At 33.0% G+C, this 13,116-nt stretch overlaps 1 protein-coding gene across 3 annotated transcripts in view; it reads right to left on the reverse strand.

Annotated features, from left to right (window-relative positions):
* The window catches only part of Pibf1 (progesterone immunomodulatory binding factor 1), a 222,394-nt gene that overhangs the window by 92,726 nt on the left and 116,552 nt on the right, over nucleotides 1-13,116 (reverse strand). For all 3 annotated transcript variants that reach the window (XR_005732060.2, XM_078015798.1, XM_005324816.5), the window contains exons 11-12: nucleotides 11,672-11,837; nucleotides 1,640-1,790 (exon numbers count right to left, since the gene is read on the reverse strand). Coding sequence is in view for 2 of the 3 variants with exons in the window: in XM_078015798.1 (XP_077871924.1) it covers nucleotides 1,640-1,790; nucleotides 11,672-11,837 (317 nt within the window). In the remaining variant the exon portion in view is untranslated. The remainder of the gene's footprint in view (nucleotides 1-1,639; nucleotides 1,791-11,671; nucleotides 11,838-13,116) is intronic.

Genomic DNA, 13,116 nt, shown 5'->3' on the forward strand with positions numbered 1-13,116 from the left:
ACCTAAATGTAATAGTCAAAATTATAAACTTAGAGTAGGTAAAGATTTTTTAGACAGGGGCCTGAAGTCAATTGCTATAAAAGAAAAAGTGATATAGAAGACATCAAAATTAAAAACTGTTCTTAGCCAGGTGCAGCAGTGCGTGTGTATAATCCCATGATCTCTTTTGTATATTCTATAAAGAACTGAATATCACTTGTAGATAGCACCTATTTTGCCACTTCAAAGACTAGGAACCCTTATGAGGTAAGAATTTTTTGCATGAACTCTATATCCCTACTACTACTTCTTCTTCTTCTTCTTCTTTTTTTTTTTTACTTTTTTGTAATTTTTAGTTATACATGACAGTAGAATTGTTTTGACTAATAACTAAAAGTCTAACTTCACATTCTTGTGGTTGTACATAATGTGGAGTTATACTGGTCGTGTATTCATATATCAACATAGGAAAGTTATGTCCAATTCATTCAACTATCTTTCTCATTCCCATCCCTCCTCCCTTCCCCCATTACCTGGTCCAACCTCCACCCCCCCCTCCACCCCACCTCCCTGCTTTTGTAAGTCAGTATCCGTTTATTAGAGAAAACAGCCTTTAGTTTTTTTGAGATTGCCTTATTTCACTTAGCATGATAGCCTCCAGTTCCATTAATTTACTGGAAAATGCCATAATTTCATTCTTCTTTATGGCTGAGTTAATATCCCATCATGTATATGTACCACATTTTCTTTATCCATTCATCTATTGAAGGGCACTTAGGTTGGTTCCATAGCTTAGCTATTGTGAATTGAGCTTCTATGAACATTTATATGGCTGTGTCACTACAGTATCCTGATTTTAAGTTCTTCGGGTATATGCCGAAGAGTGGGATGACTGGGTGAAATGGTGGTTCCATTCCAAGTTTTCTGAGGAATCCCCATGCTGCTTTTTAGAGTTGTTACACCAATTTGCAGTCCCACCAGCAATATATGAGTGTACCCTTTTCCCCACATCTTTGCCAATATTTGTTGTTATTTATATTCTTAATGATTGCCATTCTGACTGCATTAAGGTAAAAATCTCAGTGTAGTTTTAATTTGCATTTTTCCAATTGCTGATGTTTCACATTTTTAAGTATATTTGCTGACCATTTGTATTTCTTCTTCTATGAAGTGTCTGTTTAGTTCCTTTGCCCATTTTTTGATCAGGTTATTTGCTTTTTTGGTGTTAATTTTTTTGAGTACTTTATATATCCTAGAGATTAATCCTCTATCTGAGGTACATGTGGGCAAAGATTTTCTCCTATTCAGTAGGTTCTCTCTTCATGTTCTTGATTTTTTCCTTTGCAGTGAAGAAGCTTTTTTGTTTGATATAATCCTGTTTATTGATTCCTGTATATCCTTATTTCTTGATAAATGAAAATATTTAATTGTTGACTGAAATGTATCATGTTTAACCTGTTTTTAATTTCAACTGTTGAAAGTTAACATGAACCAATATTTGAAATATGGAGTATTCTTTAAAATATGGTCCCCCAATTATATTTTAAGGAAATACATACCAAAGTAGTTCTAGAAATGATGTCAGGTTCCTCCTGTTGCCAGAAAAAAAGACTATATGTGTGTTGGGGGGGGGGCGGGTGGGAGATGCAGGGAGACTTACTTTCTGCTGTTTGCATTATTATTTCATCTAGCTCTTTTTCCAATTTCTCATAAATGTCTAGCCTTGCCTGGTGCTCAGAATTCTGTGCTTGAAGTTCAGTAATGCGTTTTTCAGAAGAGGCTTGGAGACTATAAAATTCTTTAGTTAAAACCTAATAGTGGAAGAAAAGAATTACAAAGGTTCACAGAATTAAGAAATAGGTTCACAGTTAAGACAAAAACATGACACAAAGATATATCTTCTCTCTGTAATTATTTAAATATTAACAGAAAGTAGCTCAATTGAGATGCCTTATCAGGAAATAAAATACATTTGTTTCTAAAGTAAATCAGTTGTTTTAAACTGAAAATTGTTAAATATTTTTTCTTATATAAGCTGAATAAAAATAAATTTAAAACTCACAAATAGTTATAGGCGTAATATTAGTATTTGCTTTTTTAGAATTAAAAACTATAACAACATCAAACTTACCTGCAGGTCATTTATCAGCAATCACAGGCATTTGAATAAGGCTTACAAAACTGTGTGTAAAAACAATATACTCATAATGAGTCCTACAGTTTTCCATCAGAGCTTATTTAATCTACTCTTTCCATGGTTTTAATAACATTTTGGGTTTCCTGAACAGTCATAAATTCAAAGCAACAAATCAAAAGGTAAATGTGAAGTACTGCTTGGAGCAGTATCAGAAAATGCCTTGGTAAAGAAAGAAAGAATTTAAAAAAGTTTAAAAAAGAGATGCAAAAGAATTGGAATTTTGTATAAGGTCAAAAGAATCCTACATTCTTCAATGGTTGCTCACTGAAGAAATCGATATGATCATAACAATGAATTAGCTAAAAAAAAATAGATGCTTCCAGTAACGAAGCACTGTTTTAATGCTTAAAGTAAATTTCCATTATCTAGAAAATTTATATACTAGGAACTGACTAAATCATGGAGTGTTACTATCCCTAATACAGCATGAGTAATATACTGTTTCATGAGAGGTAAAAGAACATTATGCAGTATGGTTTGGTGCCAGAAAGACATGGATTTCAGTATCACTTTAACACCTAGTAGCTGTGATTGTAGGCAATTAGTTACTCTTTCTTTATACCACATAACATTGTTGGAAGATTAAATGAGATGCTAAATTTATAGTGCTTAGCAAAAATACTGCTATTACCATAAGAAACAGAATTATGAGAACTTTGTATTAAATAGCTCATGGAAATAGAACTCCACTGATTTAATTATCCTGAATTCTCTATAATTAATCCTTCTGAAGACAACTTACTTTCTCTAATGACATGAAGTTCACTTTAACGACTGTATATGATTATATGCTTTCTGTGATGTAGAAAAAGATGACACAGAAGATAAAGAAGATTTACAATTCTTAATGAGCAGAAACTACAATTTAATGTTCCTTAACTTACTCCATGTTATCTCCTTCAAATTTCAACAAAAATTTCTTCCAAAAGCAAATAAAACTTTGTCCCCCACCTTTCAAATACACTCCTTTGGAGGGTGGAGAAGGAATAACATGGGAATAATATTTTTAGGATAATTTTTAGTGTCTTTGGGTCAGGAAAACAAAAATTCACTGTTTTAGCATTATTTTTTCTTTCTTCTTGCTGGCTAGGAATGTGTTTTCTAGAAATTTTGTAATTTATTATAAAAAAAAGCATTGCTCAGTAGAACAATTTGGTACCTTCATGGATTTCATTACATTGGGGTGTAATTTATAAATAATCTAGTGGCTGATAATACTGATAAATTCTTCTGTTAAAGACAGGGTGAATAAAGATAGTATTAAATAACTATTCTCCTAATGTATAGCTGATACTTTTTCATCTGTATCCCCCCCCCAAGAAATCACACAAAGAGAAATTACACAAATAGTCTATCTAAAGAGATAAAGAATCAAAATGTCAAAGATGAGCTATTTCATAAAGTATTATTTGAAGAAAAGATTTAAAAAGTAATAAATTGAGAAATATAACCTATAATCTTCTTTTCCTAGCATGGAGGAGTGACTCCTAGGAATAAATTTATTATTGCTTCTGAAAAGCCAAAACAAAACAAAACAAAACAACCCCCCCCCCCAAAAAAAAAACTTGATTATTTGACCTATGGAGAGGTATTATATTAAAGATGCTTTAGAAGAAAAAACAACATATGAATTTAAACATGGAGATATAAAATAGGTAAATTACTTTGAGGAAATGATTAAATATCAAGCTCACACAGTGGGAGATTCCTTCCCTTACATAATAGATGCATTAACCGAATGATAATATATAATTATGTGTCAAAAACTGCTTCAAAAAGAGACTGGTATTTGGGAGCCTTTGCCAATTAATTAATGATTAAAGCAAAAATAAAATAAATCATTCCCAAGTTAAAAATCAATAAAAATATTGAATAAAGTTCTATAAATCCATAATTTTTACCTTTCATGAAATTATTTCACTTCATTATAAGTAAGAATTGTCTCAGAAACAAATACTTTTCAGAGTTAAAAAGATTTAAAAAATGGAACTATATTAGCCTTAATCAAACCATTCTTTCATTCGTTAAATACTTAACAAGCATCTGCCATGGGGGAAGTACTGTGTTGGGCACTGGTGACACAATGGTAAATGAATAGTCCCTGACACTTCAAGACCTCAGGGTAACAAATGGAGAAAATGTAAAGAATTTCCCCCAAACTGTGCTTCTCCATATAAGACCTTTAAATAAATGAATATAAAAATTACTAGTTACCTATATCCACAGACTAAGTGGACGGTGTTTTTCAAATTCTAAGTTGCAACCTTTAGGAGGTTTGGTTTAGAGAATTGTTTGGAAAACATCAGTTCTGTATATCCTGAGCTTTATTTGTGTGATAAAGTATTGGTTTGTGAGGCTTTTTTGTTTTCAGGAGTACCAAAAGAGCAGTGCTTCTGTATTTTTAAATATAAATAGTTTCCATCTATCACCTAACTCCAGCTCCAAGAAACATTCTTAAACACAGTGATTCAATGTGAAAAGGAAAAGAAAAGGTGTTTTGCTAGGAATCATTAAAATTAACTATGGAAAATGCAACTTGCAAAAGATAAATATCCAATAATAGCTAAATTGTGAGATTATCTGAAATTGTGTGGGAGAATCAGATTATGACTGCAGGAGTTTCCTGAAGAAGGTATATGAAAAAAGTTCTAAGTGCAGAACATTGATTTGCTTTAGAAGAAGATACCATCTATAACTTTTTCTTGTTATTTTCAATCATAAATATAATCAATAACCATTTTTGTATTTTTCACGAAGGTTTTATTTTCTGAGACCCTTTATCCAACACCCCATCCCCACCCTACAGTACTGGGGATTGAACCCAGGGCACTCTACCACTAAGCTACATCCCTAGCCCTTTATGTTTTTTATTTTGAGACAGGGTCTTGCTAAATTGTTGAGCTGACCTCCAACTTTCAATCTTTCTGCCTCAGCCTCTCCAGTAGCTGGGATTATAGGCAGGTACCTTCATGCCCAGCTGTGCCCAGCCACGCCCAGTCCTGAGATCCCTTATCTTGTTAAACTTAGTTTTACTAATCATCGAACTTTTCAAAAGTGTAATTGTTCAGGGATTATTGCAATAAACACTTTTAATTATTTCTTGAATAATGTAGTGGTCAAAACTACGAGGTATGAGGTCAGTCTGATCAGATGTGAGCTCCCAATTACAACAACTCAGTTACTTGTCAATTTTGCAGTCCTTAAGTAATTCAACTATTTATTTATTTATTTTTTGTGTCTTCTTATTTACGCTTTGGATAATAATGGTCATTACATTCCACCATCGTTTAGAACCCCATAACCCCTTTCTTCCCCTCCCACCCCTCTGCCCTATTCTAGAGTTCGTCTATTCCTCCCATGCTCCCTTTCCCTATCCCACTATGAATCAGCCCCCTTATATCAAAGAAAACAATCGGCATTTGTTTTTGGGATTGGCTAACTTCACTTAGCATCATCTTCTCTAACTCCATCCATTTACCTGCAAATGCCATAATTTTAATCCCCAACCCCCTAAGTCATTCAACTTTTCTATCAACAACAAAGTAGAAATAAAGCATAAACCTACCCATGGTCTACTCATTTTATTTATTATTATTTGGCATGGAGAATTGAACCCAGGAGTGCTTAGATACTAAGTCATATCCCCAACCCTTTTCATTTTTTATTTTGAGATAGGGTCTCCCTAAATTGCTCAAGCCAGCTTTGAACTTGAGATCCTCCTGCTTCAGCCTACTGAGCTGCTGGGATTATAGACATGCCCCAACTCACCTGGTATGGGCTATTTATTAATCAATTACAGCTACTATTAAGTTTATGGTACATTTCTTCAAGATATCCTCAGACATTTTAAAAAATCTAATGTATACACCTGTGTAAAGGGCTGTTTTCACCTTATATTATTATAAAAGTGTATTTTACATGTTACTATGTGGTCTTAAAATATCAATTGATCTTAAAATGTTAATTACACAAAAACATTTTTTAATGTTACCATTCTTCAATAATAGGATTTTATAGTTTTTTGTTCTCTGCTATTATAAATAATACCACAATGAATATCTGTGCATGAAGCTTTTTACATATTTAAGACATATCATTATAAATGCACAATGCAAAATTGTTTTACAAAAACAATAAAATCATTTCAGATCTTTAAAAGTAGTTTTGTGAGGACAGGTAAATAAAAATAGTTAAAAAGAATTTTTTTGGGGGGCTGGGGTTGTGGCTCAGAGGTAGAGTGCTCGCTTAGCATGCACGAGGCACTGGATTCGATCCTAAGCACCACGTAAATGTAAAATAAAGATATTATGTCCACCTAAAACTTAAGAATAAATACTTAAAAAAAAGAATTATTTCGATATTTGAATATGTAACACACACACACCACATATATTTGCAGATTTACAAAAGGTTGTATATTATGACATTTATCCTATTATGTGATACCTTACATTATAATTTAGGGATAATGCTTCAATATCCGATAAATTTTTTTTTTGGATGTTATTTTCATATTCTCTAGAAGTTTATTTGAACAATGTTTCACTGTTCTATCATGATTTTTTTTTTTAATTTATTTATTTATTTATTTTTTAATTTATTTTTTTTTATTGGTTGTTCAAATCATTACAAGGCTCTTGACATATCATATTTCAAACATTAGTTTCAAGTGAGTTATGAACTCCCATTTTTACCCCAAATACAGATTGCAGAATCACATCGGTTACACATACACATTTTTACATAATGCCATACTAGTAACTGTTGTATTCTGCTATCTTTCCTATCCTCTACTATCCCCCCTCCCCCCCATTTCTCTTTTTATCCCGTTTACTGTAATTCGTTTCTCTCCTTGTTTTTTTTCCCCCTTTCCCCTCACAACCTCTTATATGTAGTTTTTTATAACAATGAGAGTCTCTTTCCATTTCCATGCAATTCCCCTTTTCTCTCCCTTTCCCTCCCACCTCGTGTCTCTGTTTAATGTTAATATTTTCTTCCTGCTCTTCCTCCCTACTCTATTCTTAGTTGCTCTCATTATATCAAAGAAGACATCTGGTATTTGTTTTTTAGGGATTGGCTAGCTTCACTAAGCATAATCTGTTCTAGTGCCATCCATTTCCCTGCGAATTCCATGATTTTGTCATTTTTTAATGCAGAATAATACTCCATGGTGTATAAATGCCACATTTTTTTAATCCATTCATCCATTGAAGGGCATCTGGGTTGGTTCCACAGTCTAGCTATTGTGAATTGTGCTGCTGTGAACATCGATGTGGCAGTATCCCTGTAGTACGCTCTTTTAAGGTCTTCAGGGAATAGTCCTAGAAGGGCAATAGCTGGATCAAATGTTGGTTCCATTCCCAGCTTTCCCAGGAATCTCCATACTGCTTTCCAAATTGGTCGAACCAATTTGCAGTCCCACCAGCAATGTACAAGAGTACCCTTTTCCCCACATCCTCGCCAGCACTTGTTGTTGTTTGACTTCCTAATGGCTGCCAATCTTACTGGAGTGAGATGGTATCTTAGGGTGGTTTTGATTTGCATTTCTCTGACTGCTAGAGAAGGTGAGCATTTTTTCATGTACTTGTTGATTGATTGTATGTCCTCCTCTGAGAAGTGTCTGTTCAGGTCATTGGCCCATTTGTTGATTGGGTTATTTGTTGTCTTATTGTCTAATTTTTTGAGTTCTTTGTATACTCTGGATATTAGGGCTCTATCTGAAGTGTGAGGGGTAAATATTTGTTCCCATGATGTAGGCTCCCTATTTACTTCTCTTATTGTTTCTCTTGCTGTGAAAAAACTTTTTAGTTTAAGTAAGTCCCATTTGTTGATTCTTGCCATTAACTCTTGTGCTATGGGTGTCCTGTTAAGGAATTTGGAGCCCGACCCCACAATATGTAGATCAGAACCAACTTTTTCTTCTATCATATGCAGAGTCTCTGATTTGATATCCAGGTCCTTGATCCATTTTGAGTTAACTTTTGTGCATGGTGAGAGGAGGGGATTCAGTTTCATTTTGTTGCATATGGATTTCCAGTTTTCCCAACACCATTTGTTGAAGATGCTATCCTTCCTCCATTGCATGCTTTTAGCCCCTTTATCAAATATAAGATAGTTGTAACTTTGTGGATTAGTCTCTGTGTCCTCTATTCTATACCATTGGTCCACCCGCCTGTTCTGGTACCAGTACCATGCTGTTTTTGTTACTATTGCTCTGTAATATAGTTTGAAGTCTGGTATTGCTATACCACCTGATTCACACTTCCTGCTTAGAATTGCTTTTGCTATTCTGGGTCTTTTATTTTTCCATATGAATTTCATGATTGCTTTGTCTATTTCTACAAGCAATACCATTGGGATTTTGATTGGCATTGCATTAAACCTATAGAGAACTTTTGGTAATATCGCCATTTTGATGATGTTAGTTCTGCCTATCCATGAACAGGGTATATTTTTCCATCTCCTAAGATCTTCTTCTACTTCTCTTTTTAGAGTTCTGTAGTTTTCATTGTATAAATCTTTCACCTCTTTTGTTAGGTTGATTCCCAAGTATTTTATTTTTTTTGAGGATAACGTGAATGGAGTGTTTTCCCTTATTTCCATTTCAGAAGTTTTGTCGCTGATATACAGAAATGCCTTTGATTTGTGTGTGTTGATTTTATATCCTGCCACTTTGCTGAATTCATTTATTAGTTCTAGTAGTTTTTTTGTAGACCCTTTTGGGTCTTCTAGATATATAATCATGTCATCCGCAAATAGTGATAATTTAAGCTCTTCTTTTCCAATTTTTATGCCTTTAATTTCTTTCGTTTGTCTAATTGCTCTGGCCAGTGTTTCGAGAACTATATTGAATAGAAGTGGTGATAGAGGACATCCCTGCCTTGTTCCAGATTTTAGAGGGAATGCCTTCAATTTTTCTCCATTCAGAATGATGCTAGCCTGGGGCTTAGCATAGATAGCTTTTACAATGTCAAGGTAAGTTCCTGTTATCCCTAGTTTTTCTAATGTTTTGAACATAAAGGGATGCTGTATTTTGTCGAATGCTTTTTCTGCGTCTATCGAGATGATCATATGGTTCTTATTTTTAAGTCTATTGATATGGTGAATAATATTTATTGATTTCCGTATATTGAACCATCCTTGCATCCCAGGGATGAATCCTACTTGATCATGGTGCACAATTTTTTTGATGTGCCTTTGTATCCGATTCGCCAGAATTTTATTGAGGATTTTTGCATCTAGGTTCATCAGAGATATTGGTCTGTAGTTTTCTTTCTTTGATGTGTCTTTGTCTGGCTTCGGAATCAATGTGATGTTGGCCTCATAGAATGAATTTGGAAGAGCTCCCTCTTTTTCTATTTCCTGGAATAACTTGAAAAGTATTGGTATTAATTCTTCTTTAAAGGTTTTGTAAAACTCCGCTGTATACCCATCCGGTCCTGGGCTTTTCTTGGTTGGTAATCTTTTGATTGCTTCTTCAATTTCATCCATTGATATTGGTCTGTTCAAATTGTGTGTGTGTGTCCTCCTGACTCAGTCTGGGCAAATCGTATGTCTTAAGGAATTTATCGATGTCTTCACTATCCTCTATTTTATTGGAGTATAGGTTTTCAAAATAATTTCTAATTGTCTTCTGTATTTCTGTAGCATCTGTTGTGATATTGCCTTTTTCATCCCTTATGTTAGTAATTTGATTTCTCTCTCTTCTTCTCTTCGTTAGCATGGCTAAGGGTCTGTCAATCTTGTTTATTTTTTCAAAGAACCAACTTTTAGTTTTGTTAATTTTTTCAATAGTTTCTTTTGTTTCAATTTCGTTGATTTCCGCTCTGATTTTAATTATTTCTTGCTTTCTGCTATATTTGCTATTGTTTTGCTCTTCTTTTTCTAGGGCTTTGAGATGAAGTGTGAGCTCATTTATTTGTTGGTTTTTCCTTTTTTTGAGGAATGACCTCCAGGCGATGAATTTCCCTCTTAAAACTGCTTTCATTGTGTCCCATAGATTCCGATAGGTTGTGTCTGTATTTTCATTTATCTCTAAGAATTTTTTGATTTCCTCCTTTATGTCTTCTGTAACCCTTTGATCGTTCAGTAACATATTCTCTTGATAAGAAATCTTTTAAAATGAAATAGGTCCTTTATCATAATACTACAAATAGTATTTTCCAGTTTCCATTTTGCCTATAATGCTATTCAGTTTCTTTAACCTATGAGTTCTATTTTTCTAATATTCATTTCTTTACTTTAATCAACAGAATATCAGATAATTCCCAAACTGATATAAAGCAAAATTTTATCTATAATTACTTAAACAGTTTAAAATTCCATATATACATTCAGCTCAGTAATTTATTTGACTTTTATTTTTGGTAATGGTATGAAGGATAGATACAATTGTTTTCCCTATATACTCAAATGATTACCACAGCATCATTTATCATTCAATCTATACTTCCCTCACTGATTTGATTCTTACTATAAAAATCATTAAACTTATGTAAATATATTTTGGGGGTTTTATTTCATATCATTTATAGATCTTTTATGTTTTAATTATTCTTTCTTCAGAATGTATTTTTAAATGTAAAGTGTATTTCCTTTGAAAAAAATCTTTTTTTAATATTTATTTCTTAATTGTAGTTGGACACAATACCTTCCTTTCTATTTATTTATTTATTTATTTATTTATATGTGCTGTTGAGGATTGAACCCAGGGCCTCACACTTGCTAGGCCAGTGCTCTACCACTGAGCCAAAACCCAGCCTTGAAAAAAATCTTTAAAAATATTTTCCTTCTAGTTGTACCACCTAATTAATTTTGGTGGGTTAAAAAAAGCATGCTAGCATTTGATTAGAAATATATATGCCTGGCATGGTGGTGCACACTTGTAATCCCAGTGGCCTGGGAGGCTGAAACAGGAGTATTTCAAGCTCAAAGCCAGCCTCAGCACTGGTGAGGCACTAAGCAACTCAGTGAGACCTTATTTCTAAATAAAATACAAAATAGGGCTGGGGATGTAGCTCAGTAGTTGAGTACCACTGAGTTCAATCCCCAGTACCAAAAAAATAAAAAGTAATAAATATATAATATTATTTGATGAAAACTGAAAAATATATTAATACTGAATATTCCCTTATAGAAAATATTTTTTTTTACAAATGTCAGTGAAGCTCTATAGTTTTCTAGATATAGATTTTATTTTTCTTATTAAAAGTAGTTGTGTTTTGGGTTGCTATTGTGTATAAGATCTTTCCCCAACCTGTTTTCTAATACTTCCAGTACTTTCTGATGTATATTGTTCTGAAATATGTGTGTGTATGTGTGTGTGTGTGCACGCACATGCGCAAGTGCACACACATGAATACACATACACATACACACTTTTTGTTTTTTTTTAAGGACAATGAGGTCCTCCAGGAAACATAAAACTCTATATAAACTTTGTACCTAGGGAGCTTGCATGCAATCTAATGTTGAAAGAAAACTGTATATAAATACCTCCAATTTTTTCTGATATTTTTCACATTCCAGCTGACACTGTGTAAGATTTCTTAGAGTTTCTTCTTGTAGAAGTTGAACACGCTCACTTTCAAAAGACTTTAATTTAGTTTGATGGAGAAATTCTGTTACTTTGCTTTCAGTACTAAGTTGTAGTTCTCTGTACCTGAAAGAAGTAGAATGGCTGTAAGTCTCTAAAATGAGCATTCCTGATGACTTATACAAACATAAACCTTACATCTACTTTTTCTACACCCTCATATTATGCAGTTCATAATTTATGTTTATTCAGCAAAGCTTTATAAATAATTTAGATAGGTATATGTAAGTCCAGAGAACATAAGGAGAAACTTCCTCATTTTACTCTTTTCATTTCTTTCATACAAAAAATTATCATCTATTATTAATATTATTTTATAAGGCATTAAGGACAAAAATAGAGCAAGTATCAGTTATGTTGCTTAAAATGATTTATTTCCTATGCTTTTCATAGGCTTTCATAAGTCTAGAGCATTGTTTTTAAGCTTTCTATTTCACTCTAAGTCTAAATAGTGTCAGATGAAGAAAAATGGTATAAACATGCATATTAAAGTACAAATTTTTGAGACACTTGTTAAAACAAAATTTTAAATATACCTATTTGGATGCTACAAGACAGCAAATGTACAAACTGTGAAGATAAATATAGAATTACAAATTGTATACTGCAATACAGAAAACGAACATTCTCTTCATTCCATAGGTATAATTCGTAATAAAAACATTTCCACTTAACATATAAACCACCACATATTGTAAATTTGTATTGTAAATACTTCAGGTTGACTGTGTTCTAACAGAAAACAAAACAAAGATACATTATATCTTTTTTAGGGAGCTATTATGAACCCGGTATAATGGTGTATGTTATTGAAATTCATTTATTCAAATATTTATTGAGCTAGTCCTATATGAGATAATGGGAATACATCAATTAACAGTTTCTCGAGGAAGACAAGCAAATAAACATTCAATAGAATACATCAAGTGTTTCATTAGGGCAATCTCCAGGTTCAATGGGAATATACAAAAAAGAGACCTAATTTTGTGTGTGTGTGTGTGTGTGTGTGTACGGCATAGGAGGTATAGTCTGGGAGAAGACAGAGTATGTGTAGGACAGGGAATCAAAGAACATAATCCATTTTATTCATGGTATCTCATTTAATCCACACTATAGCTCCATAAGGTATTTTGTATATGAGGAACCTGAGGCTCATAGACATCAAGTAATTTCTTTAAAAGGAATAAGCTGCTAGTAAGTCTCAGTCAAACATAAAACTAGCCAGTTTTATGTTTGACTCCATAATAATCTTTCCACTATTAAAAGGTTTTGTAACTGATATTTCTAAGATAAACCTTAAAATACTTTTCACACGGGTCATTTCACTACTGTGACAGCAACAAAG

The sequence above is a fragment of the Ictidomys tridecemlineatus genome, chromosome 6 (genome assembly GCF_052094955.1).
Source record: "Ictidomys tridecemlineatus isolate mIctTri1 chromosome 6, mIctTri1.hap1, whole genome shotgun sequence".
NCBI lineage: Eukaryota > Metazoa > Chordata > Mammalia > Rodentia > Sciuridae > Ictidomys > Ictidomys tridecemlineatus.